The sequence below is a fragment of the Rattus norvegicus genome, chromosome X (assembly GCF_021556685.1).
Source record: "Rattus norvegicus strain SHRSP/BbbUtx chromosome X, alternate assembly SHRSP_T2T, whole genome shotgun sequence".
Classification (NCBI taxonomy): Eukaryota; Metazoa; Chordata; class Mammalia; order Rodentia; family Muridae; genus Rattus; species Rattus norvegicus.
Genome location: NC_141554.1, coordinates 12,318,194 through 12,342,645, shown reverse-complemented (window position 1 = coordinate 12,342,645; position 24,452 = coordinate 12,318,194). Strand labels below are relative to the sequence as shown.

Below are 24,452 nucleotides of genomic sequence, written 5' to 3'. Positions count from 1 at the left end.
CCTTATAATTAATATATAATCCACATATGTATATGCACACACATACACACACACTTGCTCATTACAGTTTTTTGATACACTATTATTTTATATATGTTTCTGGGCATTTATAAGACTTGGTTGAAAAATTCAAATCCTCATTAGAAATTAATTCTTGCCATGGGAAAATACCAAATATGAAGGCCAAAGTCTTTTGCATAATTCAGCAACTTGATGCATAACTGAATTTTAACTCAAAAATACACTTGAAAAATCAATTCAAAGGCTTATTAAACTTGAGTTATCAAACTAAGAGGCAATTTAAAAAAATCTTCGGTTAAGCATGTAAGTATTGGGTACATTTACATTAAGAATGTAATTTATACCATTTTTATTGTTTATAACATTTTTCTTTCAGAAGGGCTGGAATTAGAATGTAGAATCTTAAACATGCTAGACATATCACCAATCACATCACAATTTTTAGTGCCATCTAATAAATTTTCATGCTTTTTATTAGTTAACTGCATGCCTTTCTCAGTTAGCATGAAAGTTCCACGAGGACAGGGAAGTTTGATACGCTTTGTTGCCTGTGTATTTGCAATTTATTTGTAACTAAAACATACAAGATAGCAGCATCTTCTTGTGAGATTTGAATAGGAACTGTGTACAAATGTTAAGCTGAAGAACCTTCCTAGTTTTTTGACCTCATAGTAGATGGACAAGATTTTTTTTTCTGTGGCTTGAATATTGTAGTTTTCACCAAAGAGATGTGCCTAATCGTGCTTTGAAAGGAACAGATTCACAGACAGAAAGACAGAGAGCCATTTTTTCTATTATTTGTGCAAGAAGCAATTTCTTTTTTTTTCATTATTTATTTGTATTTAATATATTGAGGAGGAATGAAGCTCTCTGAGCCCTTGGGTGGACATAGTCAATGAGGGTAATAGAAAAAAGTTCTGGAGAATTCTCACTTGGAAAATAACACCAAGGAAAAGGTTGTCTTGCTTTTTCTTTTATAGCATGCCTTTGGCTTTTGGTGGGTTTCAAATACACGGCTATGAAGAATTTAATTACTTATGTCAATAAATACTATCTTGAGATTTTTCATCATGTGATCATAAATCCAAAAGTATTTAAGAAGATATAAGATAAGTTATTTATATAAGAAGCAATTTCTTAAAGCCTATTAAGAATTTTGTTCTGATGCACATGCCACCTAAACACAATGCACATAATGACAGTATCAGTTGACATCTCGAAGCATATGGACAAAACCTCAGAAAGCCTCATTCCTCAATGAATAGGTACAGTTGATGACTGCTAAAAGAGAGAAAATCAGTCTCTCCACGGATAAGACCTCTGATAACTTATCTAATTCCAAGTGATCAGAGCTAAACATAGGTACATGGATAGAACACTAAATGGAATCACAGGTTCTATTTATGAATACACTTGTGTATGTCCACACATGTAACACATATAAGAACAATAATTAAAGAAGAGTTCGTGAGGAGCCAGGGGATGGGGATATGGGAAGAGTTGGAGGAGAGTGCATGTGGAAATTATATGAATAAAACAGCACTCCTATATGATATTCTGAAAAATAATGGAATAAATGTTATAGCAAACAAAATGTAAGGGGTGGTTAGATTGTTCAGTTGGTAAGGGGGCCTGCTTATTAAATCTGTTTGATTTCTAGAGAGAACTGACAGATAAAAAGAATTGACTTCAGAAACTCCCTCTTTTCTCCACCTGCTTATTGATTTATGTGCACCCACAAATGCACACATCCACACACACATAAATTAATATTTTTCAAAAAAGAAAGGAGAAAAATATAAGTGAATAGATACCCACAAGTATGAAAATAACTATATATTATATAAAAACATTTATAATATAATATGCAACACATTAATTTATTATATTAAATATTAAGCATATTATATTTAACATAACAATGTGATATTTATGTTATACATATAGACTAATAAAATATATTATAATATGTACTATGAAATACATTATTTATTTATTTGAATCTTACATACTGGAACCTGTGTCAGGAGAGAGAAGGTGAAACACAAATATGTATATAATATAAGTTCAAGCTTTTTGTATTTAATTTTATCTACTTTCATTTATGTGTATGTGCTCCACATATATGCAGTACCCAAAGAAGCCAGAAGAGGGCGATATATCCCGTGAAACCAGCAACATGAGTAGTTTTGAATTGAGAGAATCTAGGTCCTCTGTAAGAGAAGTAAGTGATATTTATTAATAGCTGAGACAATTCTCCAGGATCCTGCTTCAAGTTTTAAAAAATGTCATCTAATGGCAAAACAATAAAGCAAAAACAACATGTTAGTCACCTTTTGTATTGTGAAAAATACAAGAAACTGTTTAAGGTGAAAAGATGATTTGGCTCACAGTTTCGGAATTTTTAGTCCATGATTGTCTGACTCCACTGCTTCTGGGCCTGTGGTAAGGTGGAGCATAGTTGCAAAAGAAAACTGTTCATTCTATGTTGTCCGGGAAGCAGAAATGTGTGCCCAGTGTGGATGGTGATCTGGGGACAAAGTTTATCTTTCTAGGGTACACCTCTAGAGAATTACTTCCTTCAGCTAGACTCCAATTCCTAAGTTTTTCACTACCTGAAAAAAAATAGCATCATCAACTAAGAGCCAAGCCTTCAACTCTTCAGCACCTGAAGCTGTGGGATATTTATTTATTTATTTACTTATTTATTATATATACACACACATAAATGCATATACGTATATGTATATATCTACACATGTATATGTATACATATATATTATGTACACACATACGTGATGACTTGAGGATAGAAAAACTACCAGCTGGGATACTTCTTAGGATGACTAGGGAATGCCTTTCCAAGTGGAGGAAGTAGCAAGTATGTAAGTATGTTTAGGTAATCCATTGCTGCATAGAGAAATAGCCCCACAACTAACTGGCTCGGAAAGCTCGATTTAATTATGACCCACAGTTTCTATGTGAGTTTACTGGGCACAGCTTGTGGTTGTTGCTTGTGAAGCTTTGTCAAATAGTGGTATGGCTAGACTCTTGGAATCTGGGCTCAGCTTGGACATACAAGATAATCTTAATTCTGATGCTAATACTATGATACAAAATACTGAAAGGCTGATTCAACTGGAATAGGTAATTGGGGTCCATATGTAGCCTCTCTAGCTTGGCAATGTCAGACTATTTGGATGTTTCCCATGATCTATGTAACTCAGGGCTCTAAGAGTGAATATTCTAGAGAGAGGTGAAACATGTCATTTTCCTAAGGCTGTGCCCAAATTGGAACAGAATCACTATTATCAAGTCCTTCTGGTCAAAGCAGTAGTGGAATCCTTCTAGATTCAAAGGGAATGGGACTTGGGACCCCCATCTCTTTGTACATTGGGAGCAAGACTGGCCAGCCACCTTTATTCAGTTTCAAAGTGCAAAATCCAGGAGACAGGAATAAACTTAGCATATAAAAGAGCAAAGTGAAGCTGGGTGTGGTGGCATACACATTTAATCTCAACGCTTGGTAAGATGAGGCGAGATATTATAAATATGGGACCACTAGAAGCTACATATCAAATGAAATGTCATCCTGAGCTATTTAGTAAAGCTCTGTGTTAAAAATGAGTAAATTGCAGCCAGGAATTTAGATCAGCAATTAAAAGCACATATTGATCTCTTATGGGAACAAGGGTTGTTTTTCAGCACCAACAAAGTAGTCTCTCATCTCCTTCTCCAGAACATCTTTCTGGATGCAGCCATCCTGCCCACCATTATGATAACAGACTAAACGTCTGAAATTGTAAGCTAGCCCCAATTAAGTAACAGTTTCCTTGGTCGTGGTCTTACTTCACAGATATGAGATCCTAACTAAGAGAGCATCCAACAGTCTTGTCTGGCTTCCACAAGCACCTGTACTCATATGCACATACACATACTCATGCACACACATGCATGCACATAATTAAAATAAATATTAATCTTGAGCTGGGTGTGGTGGTGCATATCTTTAATACAAGCCTTCAGGAAGGAGAGGCAGGTGCATATCTCTGGGTTTGAGGTTTGCATGAAGAGTTCCAGGACTGTATAGAGAAACTCAGTCTCGAAAAACAAATGCCTGCAACCTCACCCTCTAGATCAAAGCAGAAGAATTATGAGTTTGTAATCAGCCTTCACAACACTGCAAAATCCTGTTTAAAACATAACAGCAAGAATGGCTGGAATAGAGCCTAGTCAGGAAGTTGATAGGGGACTAACATTTTGGCGCTTTTAGGCTATGATAAAGATCAAATTTTATTCACTCAACTAATAACTTTCAGAATGATATAGTCAAGAAACTTTAGCTCTGTCCTGGATACATAGACAAGATGTCAACAGGACCCTGAGAAAAAAAACCTGGAACTAGTCAGGGAAAAAGATGAGATCCTCAAAATAGAAGCAGCATAATTATTCTGACCTCAGAAGGAAGAGGCAGCTTAAAAGTAACCTGTTGGGTTTAGATGGACTCACATCCTTTCTAATTCAAAGATCAATGTCACTCATATCAGAGATGCATTCTTTAACAGCCAAATAACTCTTAAGTATATAGTTTTATCATTTCCCTGCTGTTGAAGAATGATGTATGCAAAACAGTGCCTCCTCCAACCTCCAACTATATGTTTATACTTTGTAATAGAAACATGAACATAATACAGTATATCCCACTTAAGATACATGTATATCCTATGTTTGTCTCATGTGACACAGAGAGTCAGAACTCTCATTGGAATTAGTAGCTTTAGTACTTTGAAAGTTCCCTGTTTGGGTATGGAATATGATGTTATGTGCTTAATATTGTGTATGTGTGTTTTCTGTTGCTATTACAAAACACCTCAGAGTTATTTTATGAAGAAAAAAGGTTAATTTATCTTACAGTTTTGAATAGTCAAGAATACTGTAGGGACATTATTTTCAGCTCTTCTGTGCCACCTCTCATGACCTCTGAAATGACCAGGGCACCAAGTAAGAGTGCATGTAAGGAGGGAGAAATCACAGGGAGAGAAAGGAAGGCAAAAAGTGTAGGGATAGCCAGTTTGGGTCCATTATTTCTCTCTCTCTCTCTCTCTCTCTCTCTCTTTCTTTCTTATTACTCTCTCTGTCTCTGTCTCTCTGTCTCTGTCTCTCTGTCTCTCTCTCTCTTTGTGTGTGTGTGTGTGTGTGTGTGTGTGTGTGTGTGTGTGTGTGCATGTGCTCATGCCAGTGTCAAGTATGTGGAGATCAACTTGAAGAGATGGGCTCCCTCCTCCACCATGTTTTCCTTGGGAACAGAAATCAGGTTGTCAGGCTAGGCATTACAAATTGAACAATTTCTCTGGCCCCAGTCTTGCTCTCTTAGAGCAACCAGTACTCAAAGGACTGAGACAAGTTTCTGCGAAAACTCTTCAAAGCGTAGCTTTCCTATAACTCAGGGATAAATCTCCTACTAGGCCTAATCCCTGAAAGGTCCCACCATCTCTTGACTCATGAAGCCTTAGTGAACAGGCACCCTAAGCTCTATAATATCCTTGTTGAATCCCTTTCTATGACTTACCTAAGCTTCGGAGATCTGCACTAGGGCATATAAATGCCTATGTTTCAACATCCTCATTTGATAGGATAGTTGATGCTAACCATGGTACCTTTAAATATTTAAGGCACATACAATGCTTAGAATAATGAATTGCAAATAGCAGGATCTCAAATATGTCAGTCACTTCATTTATTATGGTCAATTCTGAACAGAAGCTTCAACGACTGTTAAGTATACACTTGCTTTTATGCAGTAGCCTATGTTATAGGTAGTTAAGCATTGTGGGGGTTTTTTCCTAGTTTGTACATGGTAAGAAGGTGTCTTGAGCATCTGCCCTTAACATTTGCCAACTTGAAAAGGAGGAAACAGTAAAGGTCAGTAGTCCAGAGATCTATGCTCCTCCCCAGCATTTTCACAATTGTTCACACAGTACACATACTGAAGCAAGAAATGGGTGACAAGGGCCCCCACCTTCTGTACTCTTTACTTATTAGCCTCTCCTAAGGTCATATTGAAGACAGTCACCACAGACAGCATTTTGGTCTTACTCTGTTTTCTCTTGAGTTAGTCACAGTCAGGCACATACTATCACATACATTAAAATAGTGACCCCATGTGAAAGCTATGAATGCTCTCCATAAAATTTTCTCTTCAATTTCTTAAGTCCTCTGAGGTTTGGGGAAATATTCAAAAACTTCATTTATGGATGTCTTCCTCGTTATTTCACCCTCCTTAAGTTTCAACCTGCTCACATGCACCAAGTCATAGGGTCATACCATCACCAAGCTTTTGCACACAGGACAAATTTCTTTAAGTCGAAGCTGCCCTTAGTAAGCCACAGGCATACAAACACTTTCTTTTATATTTACTTCCAAGGTTTTTGTGATGGCAGATGTCTGCATCTGCAGCATAAGTGAAGTTAATCTGCAGTGTATTATTGTGAGGAATAGAATTATAGTGATGCTTTAAATTTTTAAAGATGGATTAGCAATATTTTCAAAAAACACATGGACTACACTAACCCTTGAGGCAACTGCTTTCTAATCTGGTAACCACTATCCAGATGATGAGCATATCATGTGTGATTAATTCAAATCATCAGCTGTCCGGAGCACCCAGTGCTTCCAGGGACTAGACCACCAACCAAGGAGTGTACAGGGAGGGATTCATGCTACATATGTAGCAGAGGATGGCCTTGTCTGACATCAACGGGAGGGGAGGCCCCTGGTCCTGTGGAGATTTGGTGCCCCAGCATAGGGGGATGCCAGAGGAGTAGGGTGAGAGGATGGATGGGTGGGGGTTCATACTCACACAAGCGAAGGGGAGGGAGGAGAGGGAGGTTGTGGGATTGGGGACTTGTGGAGAGGAAACCAGGAAGCGGGATATCATTTGAGATGTAAATGAATGGAATGATTAATATCAATAAATAAATAGAACTAAATGTCAGGTTTTACAAAGGTTGTTACATAAAAGTATGCAGAATATACCATTGTTGATACTCTATTTTGACTACATTAAAAGGTTAAGACTATAAACTGATATATTTTTACAGATAGTGATGCAATAAGATGTATTATATTTTTAATACTTCATGAAATAACAATTAGTGAAAAAGAGTTCATGAATTTGAAGGAGAGTGAGGAGGGGCATGTAGGAGAGTTTGGAGAAAAGAAAAGGAAGGAAAGGAAATGTAATTGTATCTCAAAAAGATTTTAAAATTGCATGTGAACTGGTGTTTTGCTTTCATTTATGTCTTTACACCACATGCTTGCCTGTGTCCACAGAAGGCAGAAGAGTGATTCAGATCCCCAAGAAATAGTTCAGACAGTTATGGGCCACCATGATTGAGATTTGAACCCATTTTCTCTAGAAGAGAAGCCACCCTATTTAAGATATGTAATTAAAATCTACTTCAGCTTTTCTTTTGACCTGTTATTAAGACATTTAGGAAACTTTAAATGATTTATATGAACAGATTTTATTTTGACTAGACAAGACATTTTTGAGCTATTATAAGGAGTTTTCTCAAAATATATATAACATATACATATATATGTATATCTATAACTCATTATATATTTATTTATATATATATATATATATATGACAAGAAGAAATTAAAATGAATGTATTTCTGTGCTCTGAGCTTAGCTCCATATGAATATCAGCAGTGACTTCCCTTGGTAACTTAAGGAAAAATTCTCAACTAATCATAATCCATATTCTATACTAGTCTAAAGAAATCAAAGCAAAGTGGAAGAAAATTTAGAAGTTAACACAACCAGGAAAGGACATTTGTTTCTTTGCTATGATCAGTTTAGGTTGGGCATGTGACTTTAGCTGCAGCCAAATGCTAATCTCCTAGCCTATTCATAAATCAGGAAGCCGAGGAAGGAAGACTGGATTTAATGCATCAACTCCCAGTCGGTGTCCAAGGAGCTTGTAAAAATATTTTTTAGGATGAATTTACTGGCTTGGTTTACTTGTAAAAAGGATTTGAACATCTTGATCCTACCTGATGTCATACCAGAGGCCAAGAATTAGAAAAGTATGTTTTACAAGCTGGAGGGATGGCTCAGAGGTTAACATCACATATTGCTGTTGCAGAGGAGTTTAGCTCCCAACACATTCAATAAGTAGCCGACAACCACTGATAATTCCAGAGGCTCAAATGTCCTCTTCTGGATTCTGTGGGTTCCTGCACTCACATATGCACACACGTGCACACAAACACAAACACACATTTAATAATAAACACTTTAAAGAGAAAAGTGCATTTTCCAGAGAAAACCAAACCAATTATCCTTCCTATTAAGATGATCATAAAATCTTCATGGTACTCAGTAGCTTTGCTGGTGACAATGCTACTCAGTGTTTTCTTTTAAACTGTACTCTTTTTAAAACCTGATAGCATTAGATCTTTTTGGATGGAGGTAGAAAGGCACAAAAGCACAAATAACATGACAAGGTGACATGGGAGTTCATTTGTAATAATTAATGATACTGACAATGTCAAGGGGTTAGAGAACAGAGAGAGAGAGAGATAGAGAGAGAGAGAGAGAGAAACAGAAAGACAGAACCAGAGACAGACAGAGAGAAACAGAAAGATGGACAGAGAGAGAAACCAAGAGAGAAAATGAGTATACACAGACAGACAGACACAGAGACAGAGAGAGAAGACTGGGAAGTTCTGTTTCCTAGTCATACCAAGATAAGAGCCTTTGATATTTTGCTTTAGAGCGGCTGCTTTGGAATCTAGAGACTGTAAACAACAAGTCTGGTTAGAAGTAGCCTGCTTCTTGTTAATGGCTATGTAACTCAGGAGACTGCTGCCTAGACACCCGAGGGGCACAAAGCTCTGCTGGAAAGAATGGCCTAGCTTCTTTTCACAAATCATGAACTCACTAAGGCCTGTGTCTAATCACATTTTTAAAAATAAACATGACAGGAAGTCTTGGTGGAAAAAATGAGTGACATAAAAACAAAGCAACATATCCTGTCACATGACAAAGACTGTGTCTGAAAAACATCATACATTTCAGTGTATGGCATTACAGGCCACTGTATGAATCTCTACATGATAGGAAGATGGTTAGAGAGATGAATAGATGATTGTTGCAGATAGATACACAAATAGACAATTAAAGGAGAAAATGAGACCAAGAAGTGAAGAAAGGAAGAAGGCAGGAATGCACAGAGAAATAATCTGAGAACTGAGTGCCTTTTGTAATCGGGAATGACATCCACACCTTTGAATTTAATGGAAGAGACAAAAACTGAACTGAACGAAAGGAAGTGATAAACTTCAATACACAGTTTGTACTCTCTAGAAGGAGTCTGTAGTATTAAGTCAAAAGATCATGAAATTCTCTAAGAGACTTCTGTGACTGCTTTTAGGCAGTACATGTTCAGCATTAGGATGTTATTGTGCTTGGATAACATCCTGTGAAAGCTAGAAGGAGATGTTCTTTGGATTTTCTTGCATTCTGATTTTGTGCAGTTCTGATTGCACAATTGTTAGCAATAGAAAGGCTATTTATACCAGTTGTAGTCTGGCTTACACTAGTCAGTTCCTCTCTTTCTTCATATTTAAGTAAATTTAATGTGTTTAACACTAATCTCACCAAAGGTTAACTGTTCCTGGAACCAACTTTGAATCACAAATTGGTGATATTTGAACTGGAACACTGTTAGGGAAAAATGACCAAGCAACTAGAAACAGGGGTCACTGGGTTGAAGACTAGAGAAAGAGGCAGAACCATGGGAGAGCTGTTAATGGGAAGGTAGATACAGTGGCCCATGCATGTAACCCCAGCACCTCTCGTGGTTAAGGCAGGAAGATGGTAACTTGGATGTTAGTCTAGGGTTCATAATAAGATGTTCTCTCAAAACAAAACAAAATAAACTAGCAAAAAAGGATAAAGAAGAAAAGTGTTGCTAGGCTAGCTTGGAAACAGATCAAGTTCTTGCAATGTTTGAAGTTGTCACAAAAACCTCTGAAGGTACTGTTAGAGATCAACTTAAATGGCAGTATGTTTGTTCTTAGCAGTGTTACAGCTTTAAAGATCAAACAGCCATTTTTAGGAAACTTAAAATTCCATCATCATCAAGTTTAAAAGATTATGACTTAATGTTCTTCTTGTGGGAAGTTTTAAGGAAAGGAGAGTTTTTTTAAAACTTATTACTTGGGCTGGAGAGATGGCTCAGTGGTTAGGAGTACTGACTGCTCTTCCAGAGGTCCTGAGTTCAAATCCCAGCAACCACATGGTGGCTCACAACCATCTGTAATGGGATCCAATGCCCTCTTCTGTGTGTCTGAAGACAGCTACAGTGTACTTACATACATGGAATAAATAAATATTTAAATATTTAAAAAACTTATTACTTAAGAATTTAATATTCAAGTACTTTGTGAATATTATTTCCATCACTCTCCTTCTTCCAAATCCACAACTTCATACCCTTCTACTCTTTAATTATTATAAATAAATTTATAACTACAACCTGTTGCATTTAGTATGGGAGCAGATCAAGGCTGACTGCTGAGATTGGATAACCTATCAAGGGGTTGTCTCTGAAGTAGACTGCTTCTCCCTTTCTCAGAAGCCATTGATTGCCTGCTGTTCTTTCATCTAGTTGTGAGATTTCCTGCACCCACATTAGCATGTCAATTGGTACTGTCATTTTTCAAGTTTTATTTAGGCAACCATACTGTTGAGATTTCATGATACAGCTTCTCTATCAGACTTAGAAGATACTATCTCAAAGGAAACATTCTGGTCCTCTGAATCTTAAAATCTTCCCATACCCTCTTGGATGATGTTCCCTGAGCTGCAAGTATAAGGATTCTTTTGTAAATGCATCAGTTGGAGCTGGACATCCCCAGCCATTTGATCTTTGCATTTTGATTACAGAAAGCTGTGGTTTCCTATAACAGTTTCCATGCATTGCAAAAAGAAGCTCCTTTGATGAGAGGTGAGAGCTACATTTACTTGTGATACAATAATAAGTATTTAGAATGCACTTATAACTTCTATTGGTTTATGAAAATGGTGATAGTAGGTTCTCCTCTAAGGTCCACAGTGTCAGCAGCCATGAGTACTGGGCTAGGTTTACAGTATCAGTCATTAGATCCCTATTGAGCAGGCCTTAAGTCCAATTAAACATTTGTTAGTTACCTTCAGGAATATAAATGCCACTATTGCATCTTTGGGGGATACCTTGCCATTCCGGTCATAGTTGTGGTTCATAGGCTTTACAGCTAGATAAGACTACTGATTACCTTTCTCCTTTGGCATCCAGAATAACTGAAAAGGTGGACATTAAGCATGATTTTTCCCAGTGGATGAGAACACAGGTTTGGTAGGAAGGAAAGTGAGTGCCAGGGGTCAGAAAGAAATAGCACAAAGCCCTTTCCCCATCCTGCAAAATAAAATAAAATAAAATAAATTTTGGCGTGTTCCACCCAGTCTCTTTAAACTTTATATCCTCAAAAGGTAGCATCAGAAGTTAAATGACAGAGACAGGTCATATAGCAAACACCCTGGGAACCTATTTTTAAACCTTTCCATAGAATGCCAATGTAAAGTGTTTGACAAAGAATAGTAACACACTTGAGGCCACCTTGGACTTCCTGTCACTTCTTTGTACCACAGGCTGCCAAAACCCCTTATTATCTACCATCTCTAGAAGAACTGTGCTTTGATTCATTAGTCCATAATCCACAATTACTTGGTACAAATACATAAACCTCTACACAAGATCTAAGTCCCACCTCCATTTCTCGTAGGAAACATCATATCATCCCCAATTTCTTTGAATTACCTACATTACATCTCAAGAATAATATAATAATGATTCTGTGTTCTCTACAACTCTAGTCAATGTTAAGTTTATGCATGGATTTGTGTACATAAAGCATATGTTTACTGATCTAATTTTATATTAAGTTCTAAATGGGAACCTTACAAGAGTAGAAGGAATTTATCATATATCCCACAACAGTGCTCTAATTCCTCTACCTAAGGCATAATTATCAGCAAATTGTTATGTGCTTAAGAGCAGCCTGTGTTCTCTACTGAACACAGCATTTTACTTTCCATAATAAAAGAAAACGCTTCAGAATGATCACTAGACAAATGGATTCCACTTAGGGCAGAGGAAATTACTATTCTCCACATTTTCCTTAGGAAAGAATTCTTCCATGATGGTAAGTCAAACTTGTCACCCATGAAAAAGCTGTGAAATGGAACCAGGTTGGAATAGAAGGAGAAGGATTGTTCATTAAGCCCACTTCAAACTGCACAGAGTACCAGGGCCAATAGATTTGACTTGGCAGGTAGAAGGTTCATTCAAAAAAACCTGTTCCTGGGTGAAATAAAGAGTTCATATAACTTGCCCCTGGGGCCTTCTCTTAGGGGGAGAAAGCATGTGCGCTTTGGAACTTGATCAAGGCTTCCTTGGCTTAATATTCGTGTGTATAAGATTGTGGAGAGTGGAAAATCAAAGGACTGGATACAAGACATTTCCAGCCTACTGATTCCAGGGTGATGCTATATACAACAGGTCCTATATTCAGCAGGACAATTGCCATTTGTTAAATGCAAGTATCATTTGAATATTTTATTTCTTAATATTCCTACTCTACCTGTACCAAGAGACAGTTGAGGACTTTCACTGAAAGTGAACGAAGGAGGGAGATCTACACTGTGCCCTCTCTGACTACATTATTTTCATGCACCATGTTTTCAAGTGGATTTTGGAGTTGTAGGCAAGAATTAGGAGTTGTGCCAAGTTCTCTCTCTTACTCCAGTATTGTTTAGGTAACCACAGTTATAACAGAAACAAACACATAATCCAATAGTGAGAGGTCTCCTTTGTCATGCAGTTCAGTAGCACTGAAGCTGGCTGTAACAACACAAAAAAGGACTTTGACAGGGAACTTTGCTTCTGTCCATAGACAAGCAAGTCAAGCCCAATGTACCTTTTTGCCCAGTTTCTCTCCTTAACGGAAGCCTAGAAACAAGTTCTAGTATGAAAGTCTACTTTTAATACTAAGTCACATTACATCTTCACATCAAACAATCACTTGTTATATCAGCTTTCAGTACCAAGATGGTTTCATGGATACCTCAATCCTCAGACACCTGAAAACTTCTGAAACCGAGAAATTTTATTTACTGATAGCCTCAAAATTGTCTCCAAAATATTCAAAGTAGGAATTCAAAAAAGCAACAACCAAACAGCAAAACAATCACCTCTCTGTGCATAGGAAAACATATACACAGTGATAGAAAATGAGGCAGAAGCTCCAAATAGAGCAGGTCTCCCTAAAAGGGGTTCTATTATATTTTTCTTTTTAATAGTGAATTTTAAAAGGGAAACAGCCATTTTCAAGCCATCTAGACAGCTATCTTCTAAATGAAACCATAAGAAATTATCAGACTATCAGATTCTTAACAATAATTGCCTAAGAAGTAATGGCTACATCAATAACTTAATTTTGTAGCATGTATTAATTATACAAATAATGGTTTTCATTATGACATACTGTACATAAAACACCTTGTAAATTATATAAATTTGAACTTAAATGATCATTTTTCCCACTGATAATCTCAGTAACATTGGTATTGCTTCTTTTAACACAAAGCCATTTTTGGCTAAATCACATTTTAACAACATAAAACAAATCTATAGAAACTCTAAAAGAATGCCATTCAATGGGTGCATACAGTTTAGATAGAATATATCTAGACAGTACATAGGCCTGCTCATCACATCAGTGGTGAGGGAGAAAGCAAGAAGAGAACCATAGGCTGACTCTGACTCTTTTGACTGCTTTTGGGACCCCTTCCCTCCTACTGGGTTTTCTTGCCTAGCCTTAATACGAAGGCATGTGCCTAGTCTTATTGTAACTTGAAGGCATGTGCCTAGTCTTATTGTAACTTGATATGTCATGCTTTGTTAATATCCCTAGAAGGTCTTCCCTTTTCTGAAGGGAAATGGAGAAGGGTTGGATCTGGAGGAAAGGAAAGATGGGGGAACAGACTGGAAGGAGAAGAAGGAGGGGAAACTGAGGTCAGTGTGTAATGTATGAGAGAATTAAAAGAAACCACTAAAATAAAGAGGAAAAAAAAGCCATCCACCAGTTGATCATTTATCCTACAAGTACTAGAGAATTCCCAATTGTGGGACTCATTCTCTTTTGAGAAAAAACACCTCCTCTTAGGCATATAGAAGTAGAATTAGCACCACCAATAATCTCAGAAATAGACATGGCAATCTGAGATATTTTTGCAAGTTGAAAATACAAAAAATGTCACGTGGCGAAGGACATGAAAGGTGCAAAATAAGGAAGAAGTTTTAGTTTGAGGCTCACTACTTATTTGTTTCGTCATCATGTAGGTCCTCAGTGACTGTGAGCACTAAGAGATCAGTGTGGCACCTTGTCTGCAATGCCTAACTTCAGTGTCATTAATGGCTCAGTTTCTTTCACTAGTGAGAATTAATTGGAGATTAAGCTAGTATACCAAACATATATGCTTATGCATATGCATGCGAAATTTTAAAATTCACAGATGTTTCCCATTTCCTCCAGCAGAGGTCAGACAACAGCAATCCTGGACTATAAAAATCTAGGAAGCAATAGACTACTGGAGAGTGTGATTTTATTTTCAAGAAAAGATAATGGAGCGTTTCATTCTCAATGCTACTTTTTCTGTACTCACACTTTCAAATTACATTTTCACAGCTCGCATGCTTTACTTTTGTAATAATTACAAAACAATAACATTTACTTTAAACTTCATAAAGAGCACTATTGGCATATGTAATTTTTTTGCCCTTTAGTAAGTCCAGGACACTGCATCATTATTCCTATTTTCTTGGTTGAACACAGATTAATAGGATAGTCTAAGAAAGAAGCACATTCGGTCTCTACAGTGAAAAATGATTTAAGGGCAATATCATGTCCACAGTTGATAACTAGAAGAATTCTCTCTCAGGCAAGGGATTCAATACAGTTGTAAGATCACCAGAATGAAACAAAACCTCCTAGACATGGCTTTAAAGTGACTGAGCCCCTGCAATGTGCAAAGAGAGAACAACAGCAAGTGTAAACACTGAGTATCTCTTTTGCTGTCTGGAGAAATCCAAGCGATCTTGGTGCCACAATGATTCAGTTTCTGCAAATCACACAGGCAAAATAAGGAAGACATTTTTAAAAAGGTCAGTTTGACAACATATTTAAAAAGCAGAGAGCCCAACAAAGGAAGTTTACTAGGAATTGCCTTTGTTAAGCAAATCACACCATCACCATGCTGTATTTTCATTACCAATTCAAGTGAGTCTTTTTCACATAGAAACAAAGAGAAAGGCTTATTAAACAAAATTGGAAGGTCAGTCATTTCATATTACATTATGCCAAATCAAGTACCTGTTTCATTTCTATATTACTCAATGAGTCCCAATATATGGTCTGTTATGTGTGCTTCTTAATAGAACAGACAAATATAAAGGCATTATACTGTTATACAAATTAAAACTGTTAGTAGTTTCTTCTTTTTGTTGTTTTGGTTTAGTTTTGGGTGGGCTGGGGACCAAACCTAAAGCCTCATACATGCTTAGCATGTGCTTGCAAACATGCTTAGGATGTGCTTGTACACCTAGGACCTCAAACAGGCTTAGAATGTGCTATATTCCCAAGCCACTCTCTCAGTTCCTCTTTCTTCCATTTTCTTAGGAAGTGACTTTTTTTTTACCCTGGGCAATAAGTTTGCATTGCTTCCGTCTATCTCTGGGAGCAATTGAAGAAAGGAGAAATGATAGAACTAAACCTCTACCAGAGCATGTGTAGCTCACAACTCTAATCTCAGCACATTCTGGAGATAGAAAGAGAAGTATCCTGAATCCATGGTCAGGCTGGGCTACATTATTAGAGCCTGCCTCAAACAAACAAAAACCACACACACACACACACACACACACACACACACACACACACACACAAAGTCCACGGATAAAATCTCCTATTAGTTCTTCTGTGGAATTTCACAGTGAGGGAGGCCTAGAATAGAAAACTCTTTGCTTATCACAGATCAAAGTGAGAATTCTGAGAAAGCACGGAAATAGGGAGCTATGACACCTGAAGACTTACAGTGGGAGAACTGGAAGCCACAGAGAGGTGTGGTCAGTGTGAACCCTCCTCATTTGTGCTTTCCTCTGTGGGAATTAATGGGGTTTCAGCTATTTGGTTTAAAGCTGCTAGAATTTCTGCTTCTCAAACATCATTCATTCCTCAAGCCCTTAGCGATGTGAGATACACATAGATGTCAGATTGACCAAGAGAAATTACGATGAAGAGATAAGAGTTAACCATGGTTGGTAGAGAAAAAAGAAGAAAAGACTCATAGGCCATGATATGTGAATAAGAGTAGGTGTGGAGGAGGAACCAGAGGACACAAATGATCCTAAGAAGCAGAGACAGAGTACATGCAGATAAATCATAGAGGGAGGCAGGTCAATGGCAATTCCATGAAAGGGACGAATTTGATTATTGGGCCACTTGTATACCAATTTCCAGAGAAGAACAATAACGTTAAGTGACATGTAAGATGCAATGATAAAAATATCAAAATATTGCTGGAGTTATATCCACCTTACCTTTACAAAGTGGATCAGCCGCTCAACTTCATTCACTTTATAGGTCTCCAATCCTAGCTCTTTGGCCAATCGTAAGATACGATTCTGGGTCGGCCCAACATAAGATCCTCCAAGGTCCACATATTTAACATTTTTATTCTGTTTTACCATGGGAAAAAATAAAGATGACTGTTTGTAAAAGAGACCATTCTTATAAAAGAACACATCTCTGACTACACCCAGCAAATCTAGGTACTTGTTTCTCAATTATACCAAAAATAGCCCTACTTGTCTGTGGTGATTTACTTGCCTACTATCTAGTCCTCCACAATAGAAGTCATCCTATTGATGTTATTCTGTACGAACAAATAAAAATACTGTAGATACACATAATAGAATAATATCATTTAGCACAACATAGATGCACCTGCAGGACATTATGCTAAATGAAATAAATAAAATATAGACAGGCAAGTCCTATACAATCTCAAATGTGGAATCTAAAATGAGTTAAACTCATGAAAGTAAAGAATATAACAGTGGCACTGGAGGTCTTATGGGTGTGGGTGTTAGGGACAGAGGAAATGGGGAACTACTGATGAAAGTGTACAAGTCAACAAGATGAGAGGAGTAAATTTGGAGCTTTGATACATACTATGATATCCTTGGTTGATAATAATGCATTGTATATTATAAAATAAACATAATATATTTCAAGTATGTTGACCCAAAGATGCCAAGTGACTGATATAACAATTAACTTGATTTAATCACCCACATTTTACATGTATCACACTTTACTCCATAAGGGTAATACAATTATGATTTGATGTTTAAAAATAAATAGATAAATAAATAAATAAATAAATAAATAAATAGAGACTCCCCCTCTAACCCCCAAACTTACTTTGCATGGGTGAAATGATTGTGTTTGTGCTAGAGAAGACTCAAACTTGGGGTTGAAAAGTCCAGACTTTTATTAAATTTCTTGCTGTTACTACAACACAATTTACTTCTTCCTTTTCTACCTTCACATTTCTAGGTCTACAATGCTAATTATGAAGTAAAAAGACTGAAACAGAGGGAATGAAAGAGTTGAATAGAGATAAAAAAGAAGCTTGGAATAGAAGTGCTGTGTGTTTACTATGTGCAAGTCCCTGGATGAAACACCTTAGCCCTCATAAATAATGATGATGATGGTGGTGGTGATGATGGTGATGATGGTGGTGATGATGATTATGGAGGAGGAGGGAGAGGAAAAGGAGGAGGAGGAGGGGAGGGAAAGGAGGAGGAGGAAGAGGAGGAGAGGAACTATAAGGAACATTCTAGAACCATGTTCCCTGTCTTAGAAGATAAGTAATGGAGATTTCAGGAAATACAAAAGTCTTAATACACAACTCAGTTTTTGATCCATGTTTCTCATCTGCATCCTTAGTATCTTACCCTAATTGTGTAAGTCCTGCCTCCCACACGGTCTCGTGCTTCCAGAACCACCACACTGAGGCCACAGTCATGCAAAAGTTTGGCTGCTGCCATACCTGGGGGAAATACAAGAAGACACTGTGATCAATTCTGTTAAAGGATTGCAGAATGCTCCTTATACCACCAGTTAACAAGCAAAGTCACATTCACATGAGGTTTATTATAATACAACTAAGAAGTATGTAAGAATTCTCTGCAGAGTCCTAGAACCATCTAGGTTTCCATCTAGGAAACCAAGTGACTCTTCCAGAAAGAATAAAGTAAATTTCACGAACAGTGAATACCTCATCTAAATGAACATTCCATGTCATTATACCAATAATATCCATATTTTAACAACTAAAGTATAGGCCAGACAACCTAATCTAAACACAAGACCACAATCAAGAACATCCATGTGCTGGAACCCAAAAGGTTCCATGCCAGCCCCACACTCCATTGTATGACTAACTATGAAAAGAAGAAGCAATGTGGAAGAGAGCTAGCCTTCAACACCTGCAAGAACACCTGAGAATTAACAAAAAATTCAAACCTGAGGTCATAAAACCAGACCATTTGTACATTTTCATTTCAGATATGCCTGATAATGGAGGGATGAAATGTCTCCATCCATGTACTTTAATTATTCAGCTAGCCAAAATTATTTATTGACTACCCGTTTACAATCATTTGTACTAACACATCCTAGACATGGTCTAGTATTTTAGCTCTTAAAGCTCGGCACTCTTTTTAAGTGATTTCACTTTTGAAAGGAAGGTTTTTTTTTCTTCTATTGAAATTAGATTTTTTTCTCACATAATATATCTTGATTATGGTTTCTACTAACGCTCCTCCTCCCAGTTCTTCCCCACCCATCCTCCCATCTGGACCCAGTACCATTCTGTTACTCACTAGAAAACAAAACCCTGCATCTTTAAACCTCTCTTGGGCTGTGGCTGTAATTCAGAGGGATGCCACTTGCTGAGTATGTGGGATACCCAGGGTTTCTATCCATTTCATTGACAAATATAAAAATATGAATAAAACCACTCACATAATCTAGTAAGAACTGCCTCCAAGAACAGATGGAAAATTGGTATTTTGAATTGAAGAGAAATATTTAGTCTTATGGTAAATTCAATTTACTTGGTTGCTACATAGGACCAAATAAAATCAAAGAAATGTCAAAATGCTACTGTGCCCCATTGCACACAAAACAGCTCCTTTATTGTTTACCAAAAATAATGACTATGTGATGTTAGGCTCCACTACTGCAACACACCCAATGGTCACTCGATTTAAACTACAGTTATTTCCTTATATTAATTTATGCTGACAATATAGTTTAGTGGTAGAGCACTTTCCTGGCTCATGTGAAACACTAAGTTCTATCTAAACAGTATGAAAAAAAGAAAAAAATAATTTTTGATAGTACATTGATTCACTAAGCTTATTCCTACAATGTAGTGAGCTAAGGTTCTTTGATAGCCTTATTTTTATGCCTGAGGAAACCAAGGCACAAACAGGCCACATTGAGAGTAAATGAAAAAGCCAGCTCCACTCCAGCATCAGTGTTTGATTCACAGTCATCTTCATCTCTGATGACCTCTCTCATTGCATGTTAAATGATATTTTTCAGTGCAGTGGTATGAACATGTTTTGAAGACATACTTGAAACTTATGTGTTAGTAAGAACTCATTAAACATAAACCATGAATCTGAATGTAAAAGCATAATGACCCAGGGCTTCAGTCCCCATCTGGCAACACTTTTCAAAAAGAAAACCCCTTTCCCAGAGAGGCTAACTTAAAATGGCATTGCTTGGCTTAATGTATCTCTCCATCCCTGTCTCCAGAGGCAGAGTCACGGTTTCCATTTGGTGGCAGAGTAAGGTACTAAAGTCCTCAGTACAAGTGGCCACACCTATAGCAAGAAGCATCCCATGACCCAGTTTTAGAAACACAAGGTTGTAATGGAGTTTTAACTCCAGTTTTCCGGTTTAACCCCCACAACTGCAAAAAAAAAACAAAACAAAACTATTTTCTACTCAAATTTAGAATTGCAGACAGTTCGATGACCCTTTTCTTATCAAGCATCAGTCCAACAAGTAAAATAACATGCAACCATAGTAACAGCTGTTATCAGCAAGTTCACATAAAGCGCAGGAGCATGTTAGGGCTTAAACAAAAGAATTGGGGAGGAAATACAGCATTACTCATGGAAACTCACATATGAGATTCCACAAAGGGTACTCTCTTTTCATGAATACAGCTACCCAATAGTGTCTAACAAAAAGCCTAAACAGTCCTTTCTGCCTGTATTGCATTATAATTATGAATACAAAATGACCCAAAATGTTCTTTTTTTGTTTTTCTGTTTTGTTTTTTTAAGATTTATTTATTCATTTATTATATATAAGTACACTGTAGCTGTCTTCAGACACACCAGAAGAGGGCATCAGATCTCATTACAGATGGTTGTGAGCCACCATGTGGTTGCTGGGAATTGAACTCAGGACCTCTGGAAGAGCAGTCGGGTGCTCTTAACCGCTGAGCCATCTCTCCAGCCCCCAAAATGTTCTTAAGGATCATATAAGTATGTTTTTGGAAATCCTTTGCAATTTTTTAAACTTATATTCAAGGTGCTGGCAGGGGTCAGGGTGCATCAACTAACAAAAAGAGAAAATTAAAAATACAAAAATTGATTTAGCTGGCACAAATGTGGATGGCGTAGGGCATCACTGAATTTTTGGAGGAGAGAACTAGAAAATTTAGCAGTTGGGGTCTCAGGATGCTATGATAAAGGCACAGGGGTTTGAGTAATCAGAGTAAGCAAAAGCTAACTCTCTAGAGCCTTCTGGCTCAAAAATGCATTATTTCTCATGTGTTCCTTTCCATGTTTGGTTTGGAACCTTTATCATATTTTTCCATGGAAACAAAATATGAGATACTGTACATTCTCTAAGAAGGCTGGGAATGTCTATACTGTAAATGTTTTCATGAATTATGAACACTATAGACTCTAAAACTACTAGAAAATATGATTGGCTCTGACAAAACCTGAAGCAGCTTATAAACACAATGTGACAGTACTTTTAAGGGATCTATATTTCCAGTTACTATCATAAACTAGGGAGCACTTACTGAGTTTCATGAACAACACTCCCCACAAAGTCCACTTGGTCCTCAACAAGGCTAAGAAATACTTTTATCCTAATTTTCAGCAGTCAGATAGGTTACATGATTAGTAAATGGAAGAATCAGAGGTGAACCCAAACCCTCACCCCTTAGCCAACATTCTTGGTCCAAAAAAAGAAAAAAATGAAAAAATATTTTAAACTAGTGATATACCACATTCTTACAAGCTATCTTAAAACATTCTGCTCTACATCTAAAAATTAAGAATCATTCAGAAAATTTTACTTTTAACAGATAATTGACTGTTGAAAAGGATTCAAATATCCTGTGGCAGAGAGAGCTGTACTCTCAGAAGTGCTGACAATCTTGAGAGCTCAGGGGAGACCTCCACTTCTGCTCACATTCCTGACCCAAAAAGAACCTGCCTAGTACCCTCTGGATACAGGAACCTAGCAGCAGTCAGCAGCAGAACACTTCCAGTTTCTGCCTGCACAAAGAGCCAAAAGCCAGTCTTCAGAAGCACCAACACACCTGAGTGCCAAGGTAAGACCAACTCATCTGCTTCAAGTGATTGAACTTCAGGTCACACAAAACCAGGAGCAGCTCCCTGTTCCCAGATCCAGCTAAAAGAAAAAAGGTCTACAGGAGTGCTGACATGCAGGCCTACAGGAGGGTGTCAATCCACTCAAAGAGACACAAAGACAAGCTAACACCAGAGACAACCTGATGTCAAGAGGCAAGCACAGGAACCTAAGCAACAGAAACCAAGACTACTTGGCATCATCAGTGCCCAGTTCTCCCACCATAGCAAATACTGGATATCCAAACACACTGGGAAAGCAAGATTTGGATTTAAAAATCACATGTCATGATGAAGACCCAGAAATGAACCCACACACCTATGGCACCTATGGTCACTTGACCTTTGACAAAGGAGCTAAAAAGCATCCAGTCGAAAAAAGCATTTTCAACAAATGGTGTTGGATCAACTGGAGGTCAGCATGTAGAAGAATGCAAATTGACCCATTCTTATCACCCTGTACAATGCTTAAGTCCAAGTGGAACAAGGACCTCCATATAAAACCAGATACACTCAAACTAATAGAAGAAAAAGTGGGGGAAAGCCTCGAACACATGGACACTGGGGAAAAATTCCTGAATAAAACACTGGTGGCTTATGTTCTAAGATCAAGATTCAATAAATGGGACCTCATAAAACTACAAAGCTTCTGTAAGGCAAAGGACACTGTTATTAGATCAAAACGGCAACCAACAGATTAGGAATAGATCTTTACCAATCCTAAATCTGATAGAGGGTAAATATCCAATATACACAAAGAACTCAAGAATTAAGACTCCAGAGAGCCAAATAACCCTATTAAAAATGGGATACATATCTTAACAAAGAATTCTCAACTGAGGAATATCGAATGTCTGAGAAGTACCTAAATGTTCAACATCCTTATTCATCAGGGAAATGAAAATCAAACCAACCCAGAGAGTCCACCTCAAGCCAGTCAGAATGGCTAAGATCAAAAACTCAGGTGACAGCAAATGCTGGCTAGGATGTGGAGAAAGAGGAACACTCCTCCATTGTTGGTGGAATTGCAGACTGGTACAACCATTCTGGAAATCAGTCTGGAGGTTCCTCAGAAAATTGGACATTGAACTACCTGAGGACCAGCTATACCTCTCTTGGGCATATACCCAAAAGATGCCCCAACATATAACAAAGACAAATGCTCCACTATGTTTGTAGTAGCCTTATTTATAATAGCCAGAAGCTGGAAAGAACCCAGATGCCCTTCAACAGAGGAATGGATACAGAAAATGTGGTACATCTACACAATGGAATACTACTCTGCTGTTAAAAGCAATGACTTTATGAAATTCATAGGCAAGTGGATGGAACTGGAGAATATCATTCTGAGTGAGGTAACCCAATCACAGAAAAACACACATGGTATGCACTCATTGATAAGTGGATATTAGCCCAAATGCTCGAATTACCCTAGACACATAGAACACATGAAACTCAAGAAGGATGATCAAAACATGAATGTTTCTCTCCTTCTTTAAAAGGGGAACAATAATACCCTTGGGAAGGAATAGGGAGGCAAAGTTTAGAACAGAGGCAGAAGGAACACCCATTCAGAGCCTGCCCCACGTGTGGCCTATATATATACAGCCACCAAACTAGATAAGATGGATGAAGCAAAGAAGTACACACTGACAGGAACCAGATGTAGATCTCTCCTGAGAGACACAGCCAGAATACAGCAAATACATAGGCGAATGCCAGCAGCAAATCACTGAACGGAGAACAGGACCCCTGTTGAAGGAATCAGAGAAAGAACTGGAAGAGCTTGAAGGGGCTTGAGACCCCATATGAACAACAATGCCAACCAACCAGAGCTTCCAGGGACTAAGGTACTACCCAAAGACTATACGCGGAGTGACCCTGAGCTCCAACCTCATAGGTACCAATGAATAGCCTAGTTAGGGCACCAGTGGAAGGGGAAGCCCTTGGTCCTGCCAAGACTGAACGCCCAGTGAACGTGATTGTTGGGTGGAGGGTGGTAATGGGGGGAGCATGGGGAGGGGAACACCCATAGAGAAGAGGAGGGGGAGTGTTAGAGAGATGTTGGCCCAGAAACCAGGAAAGGGAATAAAAATCGAAATGTGAATAAGAAATACCCAATTTAATAAAGATGAAAAAAAAAAGACCAAGAATAAAGAGAAGAAATTAGAAACTTAAAAACACTGCATATCCTTTCTGCAACAGGATATGGAAAACAAAGGCAGAGAAAGTGATTATTATATAATTTTTCCTTACAAAAGGTTTAATGACATTGTATTTCATGATGTAGTTAGGAAAAACATTGGGTTAGAATGATCAAAACAGTCACTCAAGAAATGTAAATCCACACCAGCCTTGAGCAGCTTTTCTTTCTCCAACTATGAAAATCTAACAGAATAATAAAAAAGTTAATTTTCAAAATATGTTTGAATTCTATTCTGCTTCTAAAGAAGCACTATGACCATGACAGCTATGTTAAGCAGAAAGTTTGACCCATAGTATTTGCAGAAAGAGGTCTCTTAAATTTAACTTGAAAGGCAACACTCCTGAATCACAGTCTTGA

General features: G+C 37.6%; 1 protein-coding gene across 1 annotated transcript in view; it reads right to left on the bottom strand.

Annotated features, from left to right (window-relative positions):
* Window positions 1-24,452, bottom strand: part of Maob (monoamine oxidase B) — a 103,648-nt gene that overhangs the window by 42,204 nt on the left and 36,992 nt on the right. The window contains 2 exon segments of the mRNA NM_013198.1: window positions 16,733-16,870; window positions 18,155-18,249. Coding sequence (NP_037330.1) covers window positions 16,733-16,870; window positions 18,155-18,249 — 233 coding nt within the window.